This window comes from Microtus ochrogaster, unplaced genomic scaffold (assembly GCF_000317375.1).
Source record: "Microtus ochrogaster isolate Prairie Vole_2 unplaced genomic scaffold, MicOch1.0 UNK41, whole genome shotgun sequence".
Classification (NCBI taxonomy): Eukaryota; Metazoa; Chordata; class Mammalia; order Rodentia; family Cricetidae; genus Microtus; species Microtus ochrogaster.
The window spans coordinates 2499385-2509564 of NW_004949139.1; the positions used below are offsets into that span (position 1 = coordinate 2499385).

A 10180-nucleotide genomic window follows, 5' to 3' on the forward strand; every position below is an offset into this window, starting at 1 on the left:
GAGAACAGGAGAGCGCACACTTCAGTCTGCTGTGAGAACAGGAGAGCACACACTTCAGTCTGGTGTGAGAACAGGAGAGCGCACACTTCAGTCTGTGCTCTTGGGCAGAGCTTTATTAATCCTGGGGTTCTGGAAGCATGTGATTCTGCTTTGCCTGACATCATGTGATGCCCTTGAGCTCTGTCAGCTCACCCCCACCCCCACCCCCACTCTGTTCCCAGCAAAAGAGACCTTCGAGGTAACTGAGCCCATCTAAGAGCTTTTGTAGTAAGAGGGCGGAAAGGGGTGGTTTCTGAGAAACTGTTCTTTAGTTGAGACTGTGACCAGAGCCCTATGTCTATAGGAAGGTCAGGATCACACACGAAAGCTTTACATAGAGGACGAGGTGGACTTAGGACTGGAAAAAGCACTAGCAAGATTGAATGCATTTGGTAAATTCCCATCTTGCCTTGCTTACCAGACTCTGAGGAATCCTTGGCCACTTCTTTCAAGCCAGCTCATCTTCACAGGAGGGAAATTCGTCACCAGTGGGCCCATTTGAAGAGGCTATTCTGACTAGTGCACATTGCATGTGTGTATTGAAATATCACATGGTTCCTTACAAATATGTACAATTATTACACATTTACCAAAAATTTAAATATGTTTAAGGTGTAAAATGTTAGCTGGCTGAATCGATTACTATATAATGTACACATTAATTGGTACAAAATACTCCACACATTTGAACAGTTAACAGCAACTAAAAATGAGATATAACAAAGTAAAGAACCTGTTTTCCTCCCCCAAAAGGCTTGCAGAAAATGCACACAACAGCAGGGGAAGGGAAAGCAGCCAGCCTCCTAAGGGGATGCTTCTGCACACACACTGTTGGGTCCACCGTCCTTTCGGGCATGCTTGATGGCAGTGTCGGGTGGAGAACCCACCTCTAAGGGACAATGCAGCCACCTTCCTCTCACTGGGCTGTATGTTTTGTTTGTATTGTCATCCTAAAATTAAAAAATATTTATCACACTTATTGTGTGTGTGTGTGTGCGCGTGCATGCGTGTGTGTGTGCCACATGCCAATCAGAGGACAATGGTAGAAATCAGATTCTCTTCTTCCACTGTGTAGCTTCCAGGGATCCAACTTAGGCTTCAGGTTTGGCAGAAGGCGCTGTTACCAGCGGAGGTATCTTGCCGGCCACCATCCGTTTCTTTGGAGAATTATTCTTCCTTCAGCATGTAGCCTGAGAAGGCTCTTTCAGTGAATAGGCTTTAAGGTTTCACTCAGGTGAAAACCAGAGGTTGCTAAGGCCCCAGTGAAGGCTGGTGCTGCCTGCTAAAGAAAAGGCAGGTAGCAAAAATCAGAAATTGACTCAGGAAATGTATCCAACAACACATTCTTCAGAGAAGGAAATCAAACTAGGCAAGAGCTCCTAGGAGGAGTGTTGCTGTTTTTCAGTGGCCTGGTTATGGGCTATGAGTAACTCTCCTTTTCTACATCAGTGGCTACATGAACGAATGTGTCTTCTTATAGGGTGGACAGTTTTCTCCCGGAGTCAGCATGTTCTGCAACACCAGCGCTCCTGGTCACTCTACCTTCCTCCTCACTGGCTTTCCAGGCCTGGAAGCCTCCCACCATTGGGTTTCCGTTCCTATCAATCTCATCTGTGTGGTTTCCATCCTGGGCAACAGCATCATCCTGTTCCTGATCCGCACAGATCCAGCCTTACATGAACCCATGTACATGTTCCTGTCCATGCTAGCTGCCTCTGATCTGGGCCTTTGTGCCTCCACCTTCCCCACCATGGTGCGGCTCTTCTGGCTGGGTATTCGGGAACTGCCCTTCGACCTCTGTGCCGCACAGATGTTCTTCATCCATGCCTTCACCTATGTGGAATCTGGCGTGCTACTGGCCATGGCCTTTGATCGTTTTATTGCCATCCGGGATCCTCTGCACTATGCCACGATCCTTCCCCACTCTGCAGTGGCCAAAGTCGGGGTTGCTGTTTTAGTAAGGGCCATCCTACTCAACCTCCCTGCACCCATCCTTCTCCGGCGCCTGCTCTTTCCTCAGATCAGCGTCCTCTCCCACTGCTACTGCCTGCACTGTGACCTCGTGGGACTAGCTTGCTCAGACACTCAGATCAACAGCTTGGTTGGCCTGGTCTCCATCCTCCTCTCCCTGGGCCTCGACTCGTCTCTCATCATGCTGTCCTATGCTCTGATCCTGCGGACTGTGCTGAGCATCGCATCGCCTGGGGAACGGCTCAAGGCACTCAACACGTGTGTCTCGCACCTCTGCATTGTTCTCATCTTTTACTTGCCAAAGTTGGGGCTGTCTGTGCTGCACCGAGTGGAGAAACACAGCTACCCAGCTCTGGCGGTGCTCATGGCCAACCTGCACTTCCTGGTGCCACCCTTCATGAACCCTGTGGTCTATTGCATCAAGTCCAAGCAGATCCGTCAGGGCTTCCTGAAGCGCTTCCAACAGAAGAGGGTTGAGGCTTTCTAGGCCACCATGACCTCAGTGGGCCACCATGAATCTTGGGGTGGTGAGGTGTAGTGAACGTGTCAACTTTTGAGGCCTTTGAATGTCTTAACCTTTGACCTCTTTGGGGGCCCTCCTAGCTTCTATCATTATAGACTCCAGACACTGAACTTATCTGAGAACTCCATCGATAATCTTTTCCATGTTCTAAGTCAGAGCTGAACTTTCTAGACTGAACCATGTTGCAGCATCTTACCCAGGCTGCCAGTATCTCTGACAGAATGTTGCTATCAATCTGTTTCATTTCTGCCACTGTGTTAGAATACCCAGGTGAAAAGCACCACCGGGAGAAAGTTTTGATTTGGTTTACAGATAGTCTGTTATTTAATGGAAGCCAGCACAGGAACTGGAAGCATCATGTCTGTAGTCAAGAGCAGAAAGAGAATAAACACATGGGTTCTAGCCTGTGTACTCAGCCACCCCTTTCTCTCCTTTACAGCCCAGGAACCTTGCCAGAGGAATGGTGACACCCAGAATGGGCTGTTTCATTTAATGATCAAGACAATCCTCTACACACATGCCCACAGACCAAGCTGATCCAGGAAATCCTTCAATGGAGACTCCCTTCTCAGGTGGTTCTAGGTGGTGTAAAATTGATAGTTAAAACTAATTGGCACCCTGTCTACACAGGCATCTCTCCTTCCTAGATTTCCCTTTGCACTTTGTGCATAAACCCAAGGAAGAACTGACATAAACTATGCTTATTTGCCTTTCCCCAAATTTTGTATTAACTGACTCCCGTGTCAACAAGCACAGAGGGGGGCGGGTGATGGGGAAACACAGATGACAATATTATACTTACTTGCAGCTTAGGGAAAGGTAATCATATCTTTAAAAAATTCTTTGAGAATTTCAGACAACATATTTTGATCATAATCATTCCTTCCCAAACCCCTCCAAGACCCACCTCTTTTTTTATCTTCTTAACTTTGTGCCCTCATTAAAAAAAATCAAGTCCACCTTGTGCTGCTTATATATTTGTGGGTATGCAACCATTCATTAGGATGTACTTTACCTATCAGCAACCACATAGAATGGACTCTCTTCCTATTGGACAGCTTGCCTCAGATAGGGGTGGGACCTATCCCCCTCTTCCATGGAGGGATCTTATCTGGCTGAAGCCTGCAGATGTCTTATGCATGCTGTCTCAGCTGCTGTGATTTTGCACGTGTATACACAGCTGTGTCTGGGAGGCATGGTTTCCCGAGAGTGACCTATAATCTTTCCATCTCTGCTGTAGTGATCCCCGAGCCTTGGACAAAGAGGACGTGATAAGGATATCCCATTTAAGGCTGAGCATTCAGACTCTCTTATTCTCTGCCCCTTGGCTAGTTGTGCGAGTCCATATCCATCACTACGCTCTTCCGAAAGCCGCTGTCTGATGAAACTCGAGAGATGCACTCATCTATGGGTGTGATGATGTTCTTTGGATGCTGTGTCTGTTTAGCAGAATAGTGGTCGTGGTTTCTCCCTTAGAGATCACGACCTGTCCAGCCACAGATTCTTGACCCTGGCAACAGTGCCAGTGCCAGGTATAGGTTTCATCTTGAGAAATGAGGTTTCTTCTTTCTTTCTATTTTATTTATTAGATTTTTAACAAATACCAATCCAAGTTCCCACTCCCTCCCTTCCTCTCATCTCCTCCCATTCCCTCCACACACCTTCCCACTTCACCCCCATCCAATCCTCAGAGAGGGTAAGGCACATTGCTTTGTGAAAAGTCCAAGGCCCTTCCTACTATACCTAGACAGAGCGAGGTATCATCCAAAGAGAATAGGTTCCCAAAAAGCCAGTACATGTGGTAGAGATAAATCCTGGTGCTACTGCTAGTGACCCCTTAGTCTGCCCCAGCCATGCAACTGTCAGCCACATTCAGAGGGACTAGTTTGGTTCTATGCTTGTTCCTTCCCAGTCTGGCTGGAGTTGGTGAGCTCCTGTTAGCTCAGGTAAACTGTTTCAGTGGGTGTCCCCATCATGGTCTTGGCCTCTTTGCTCATATTCTCACTCCTCCCACTCTTTAGCTAGAATTTGGGAGCTCAGTCCATGGCTCTGAAGTGGGTCTCTGCCTCTGTTTCCATCAGTTGCTGGATGAAGCTTCTAGATGCCCCTCAACCAAAAAATGGATAAAGAAAATCTGGCAATTTACACATTAGAGTACTACTCAGAGGTAAAAAAACAATGGCATCTTGAATTTTGCATGCAAATAGATGGAATTAAAAAACACTACCCCATATCAGCATGTAGAAGAATGAAAATAGACCCATATCTATTACCATGCACAAAACTCAAGTCAAAATGGATGAAAGACTTCAGCACAAAGCCAGCCACACTGAACCTTATAGATGAGAAGGAGGGAAGTAAACTTGAATGCATTGGCACAGGGAACCACTTCCTAAATATAACCCCAGTAGCACAGACACTGAGAGAAACAATTAATAAATGGGACATCCTGAAACTGAAAAGCTTCTGTAAAGCAAAGGACACAGTCAACAAGACAAAATGACAGCTTACAGAATAAGAAATGATCTTCACTAACCCCACATCAGACAGAGGTCTGATCTCCAAAATATACAAAGAACTCAAGAAATTGGTCATCAAAAGAACACATAATCCAATAGAAAAATGGAGTACAGACCTGAACAGAGAACTTTCAATAGAGGAATCTAAAATCTAAAGGTGGCTGAAAGACATTTAAGAAAATGTTCAATATTTTCATCATCAGAGAAATTCAAATCAAAATAACTCTGAGATTCCATCTTACACCTGTAAGAATGGCCAAGATTAAAAACACTGATGACAACTTATGCTGGAGAGGTTGTGGAGAAAAGGGAACACTTCTGCATTGCTGGTGGGAATGCAAGCTGGTACAGCCCCTTTGGCTGTCAGTGTGGCAATTTCTCAGAAAATTAAGAAACAACCTTCCCCAAGACCCAGCAATACCACTTTGGGTATATATCCAAAGGCTGCTCAGTCGTGCCACAAGGACATGTGCTCAACTATGTTCATAGCAGAATTGTTTGTTATAGCCAGAACCTGGAAACAACCTAAATGCCCTTAGATGGAAAAACGGATAAGAAAAATGTGGTACATTTACACAATGGAGTACTGCACAGCAGTAAATTTTGCAGGCAAATGGATAGAGCTAGAAAAATCATTTTGAGTGAGGTAACCCATACACAGAAAGACAATTATCACATGTACTCACTCATAAGCGGTGTTTAAACATAAAGCAAAGAAAACCAGCCTACAAATCACAATCCCAGAAAACCTAGACAACAATGAGGACCCTAAGAGACATATATGGATCTAATCTACATGGGAAATAGAAAAAGACAAGATCTCCTGAGTAAATTGGGAGCATGGGGATCTTGGGAGAGGGTTGAAGGGGAGGGGAGAGGGAAAAGAGGCAGGGAAGGGAGCAGAGAAAAATGTGGAGTTCAACAAAAATCAATAAAAAAAAGAAAACACTGTTCTGAGTGAGGTAACACAGACCCCAAAAGATGAATATGGTATGTACTCACTCATAAATGGATACTAGATGTAAACAAAGGACATTGAGCCTATAGTTCATGATCTTTGAAAGCTAAGTAATAAGGTGAACCCAAAGAAAAACATATATAGATCCACCTGTAATTGGAAAAAGACAAGATCGCCTGACAAAATTAGGAGCACTAAGGTGGGGAGGGGCAGGGTGGAAGAGGAGGGGAGAAGGGGAAGGTTGAGGAGAACTTGAGGGAATGGGATAGTAGAGATGGAGGAAGGACAGAGATGAGAGCAAGAAAAGAGATATCTTGATTGAGGGAGCCATTATAGGGTTAGCAGAAACCTGGTGCTAGAGAAATTCCCAGGAATCCACAAGGATGACCCCGGCTAAGACCCTAAGCAGTAGAGGAGAGGGGGCCCCATCTTGACTTGCCTTGTAGTCAGACTGATGATTCTCTTAAATATCATCTTTCTTTCTTTCTTTCTTTCTTTCTTTCTTTCTTTCTTTCTTTCTTTCTTTCTTTCTTTCTTTCTTGTCCTGTGTACCTTTTACTTTTAGTTAGAAAGTTTGCTATCGTCAGGATTAAGGAAGTTATTTCTGGGAGGTACTTGTTTCTTAGGTACAAATAGTAATGCTAGACTTTCCATCGGTTCCACAGCAGTTGACCTACTGCAGTTGATAGTCTCCAAGAGGCAAAGGATTCAGGGCTGTTTGTTCATGGATGTGTCTTTAGCACCAGGAATGAGTGGGGTAGATGCAAGGGTAAGAGATTAACAGCTGGTTCTCAGGAGGACAGAGAACTGGGGCATCTGAATATCTAAGGCAGACGAGGAAGCAGGCCCTAATACATAAACTGGAATGCATGAGGTAAGGATGGAAGTCACGGACCTTCGGGATACTATTTGGGAAACTATACTCCTAGACCACAAGAAGGTGGCTTCTTCCAAGACAGCAGCTTGAGAGGAGCCAAGGACACTGTGGAATCTTTTCCATTACTGCTTCCAAACTTTCAGGAGACCGAAGGATTCTCATTCCACTTATGACCTTTCTCTTGATACGAATTATTCAAGTATTTATTGAATAAATGTGGATGTTCCTGGTGGAAAAAGCCCATGACAACCCTGCTAGGTAGGACTTTTACTTTATAGCTCTCTAGACAATTGAGATCCCAATGATTATGGTCATTTGTCATTTTCATAAATTGAGAAGAGAGAGAATAAGGATCTTGGGGGCAGGAAGACAGCATGGAGAGCTGTGAATTGGAATAAAATTGTGTGACTGAAGAGCTTGCCCTGCTGTATCCCATTCCCTCTGGCCACAGTCGTGTGAATTCTGTGCATGTCAGTAAGTAGAAGGAGGCTTTTGTGAGCCCCGTGTTGGAAGGTTACAGACACTGTCCTTAGAGATCAAGAAACAAGGATGAAAAACAGGTTTAGAAGTCTGGGCTGTGAAAACTATTGCATGGTCAGAATAAATGTTTTTTTCTGCGGGACTGTGGAAGATAGGACTACTAAAATAAATACAGAAGATGGAGGCCTGGCTTGCAAATTTCCGTTTTGATATACTGTGTCTAGTACTATCCAGCCAACACCATCAGTGAATTTGGTTTGGCCCCTCTTCTGCTTCACCTGCAAGTCCAGTAACAACAGTTCTAGACCTGGAGGAAGTCCATTTCACTGAGGGTTTTACCAGTTTTTGTCAGAAACCAGAGCCTCACAAGATGGCATGCATTGGCAGTTAAACAAACAGCAAACAGAGGCTAGAACATTCCCATTTATAAGATCAAAGGAATAGGCAGTCTTATAGTCATTCATGGCGGCCATAGGGACTTGGGTGCGGCAGTGACTGAGCTGTGATCCTGGCGGGCATGCGCCGAACCACGTGCCTCCCACCCTCGGGCTCTTCACCCTGATGCTGCACGGGTGCTGAGCCCATCCGGGTCCGGACGGTGGTGAAGTATTTCCTGGGCCAGAGCGTGCTCCGAAGTTCCTGGGACCAAGTGTTCGCTGCCTTCTGGCAACGATACCCGAATCCCTATAGCAAACATGTCTCAACAGAAGACATAGTACAGCGGGAGGTGATCCCTGACCAGAAGCTTCTGTCTCGGAGACTCCTGATCAAGACCAACAGGAATGCCACGTTGGGCAGAGCGACTTTTTCTTGCCAACGTTGCTCACTCGGTTGTGGACCCACAGAACCAGACCATGACCACCTTCACCTGGAACATCAACCACGCCCGGCTGATGGTGGTGGAGGAATGATGTGTTTACTGTGTGAACTCTGACAACAGTGGCTGGACCGAAATCTGTTGGGAAGCCTGGGTCTCCTCCACCTTATTTGGTGTCTCTCGAGCTGTCCAGTAATTTGGCCTTGCCAGGTTCAAAAGCAATGTGACCAAGAAGATGAAGGGCCTTGAGTACATCTTGGCCAAGCTACAAGAGGAGGCTTCTTCCAGAACACTTGTTGAGACAGCCAACGAGGCCAAAGAAAAAGCAAAGGAGACGGCACTGGCAGCTACAGAGAAAGCCAAGGACCTGGCCAACAAGGTCGCCACCAAGCAGCAGCAGCAGCAGCAGCAGCAGCAGCAGCAGCAGCAGCAGCAGCAGCAGCAGCAGCAGCAGCAGCAGCAGCAGTTCGTGTAGCTGCTCCCTTCCTCTCCCTTCTCCTCACTGTACTTGATTATTAAAGATGCGCCTCCAGCCCTCTCTACTGTCTGGGTGGTGTCCTGGTCCGCATTTGCAGTACACCCTGCTCAGCGTCTACTGAACCCAGCCTCCTTTTACCCCATTGGGCAGAAAGGCGCAGTGATTTGCCCAGGGTCAGAAGCAGTACATAGGTGAAGCGGCGCGACACACACGATAGACTGTGCGCTCCACGAGGGCAGGGCTCCTTGTTTTTTTTTTTTTTTTTTTTTTTTTTTTTTTTTTTTTTTTTTTTTTTTGGTTTTTCGAGACAGGGTTTCTTTGTGGTTTTGGAGCCTGTCCTGGAACTAGCTCTGTAGACCAGGCTGGTCTCGAACTCACAGAGATCCGCCTGCCTCTGCCTCCCGAGTGCTGGGATTAAAGGTGTGCGCCACCACCGCCCGGCAGGGCTCCTTGTTTTATTCTCTGAACAAGTACCCTGAACAATATTTAGCACATATCAGGCACTCAATAAACACGTGAATTGAAAAAAAAAGAAAAAGATTAAAGGAATAGACTTGAGAATCAGACACTCAGCCTTGTATTAGAAGGACCCTGGACTCTATCACACTTAAGTGACAACATCTTTGAGCTTGGCAAAGTCTTTCTCTTTTCTTTATAATTTTTAAAGATTTATTTATTTTACCTGTATGAATGCTTTTTAAAATATGTTTTAAAATTTAAATAGAACTGTGTCATTTTATCCTCCCCTTTCATCCTTCCCCTTGCAGATACCTGGAATAAGGCATGAGCTTTTGCCTGCATATTTGTGTCAGGAGCCATTTCAGGCTTCTCCTTTCTCACGCCTCACAGGGCCTTGAGGTGAAAATCTTGAGACAGAAAAACTTAAAGTTAACTGAGACATTGTATACTGACCTTGGAGATTCAAGCTTCAGACAGCACCTCAGAGTGTCTTCTTTGTTCACTGCTATATCACTAACAGCAGGTTAACTAACAGCCACTGACCTTGCAACTGCCCGGCTTAGCTGCCTAGCTACCGAGTCCCTCCTTTCCTTCCCCCCCTTTCCCCCTTCCTCAGTTCCCCCCTGCCCAAGCTCCTCACTGAGGAGTATATAAGGCATAAAACTTGCTTCAATAAAGGGGATGCCTTGACAAGGAATACTGCTTGGCGTCTGTTTCTGCCCCCCCCCCATGTCTTTCAGATAGTGCCTCTTCAGACCATGGAGTAACTTAGGACCTGCTGGGCGGGTCATGTTTGTGTGTGTATCATGTGTGTTCCTGGTGCCCATGCAGGTCTAAGACCTGGTGCCTATGCAGGTCTAAGAGAGTGCTGGAACTGGAGTTTTGGATAGTGTCAGTCACCATGCAAGTGCTGAGAATCAAACCCAGGTCCTCCATAAGAGCAACACAAGTCCTAAACTGTTGGGTCATTTCTCACGTCCCATTGGTGATGTCTCTCAGGGTTCCCTGTCTGTCGATGCAGCCTGACTGTTTCCATGGCTGGTATGACATTACAAGCTG

General features: G+C 46.0%; 1 protein-coding gene and 1 pseudogene across 1 annotated transcript; both read left to right on the forward strand.

The window, feature by feature from the left end:
* Positions 1-1546: 1546 nt before the first annotated feature.
* LOC102000305 (olfactory receptor 51G2-like) lies at positions 1547-2497 on the forward strand. Its single transcript, XM_005368828.2, has one exon. The coding sequence runs from the start codon at positions 1547-1549 to the stop codon at positions 2495-2497; it is 951 nt and encodes a 316-aa protein (XP_005368885.1).
* Positions 2498-7829: 5332 nt separating this feature from the next.
* Positions 7830-9442, forward strand: LOC101987195 (annotated as a pseudogene).
* Positions 9443-10180: the final 738 nt, after the last annotated feature.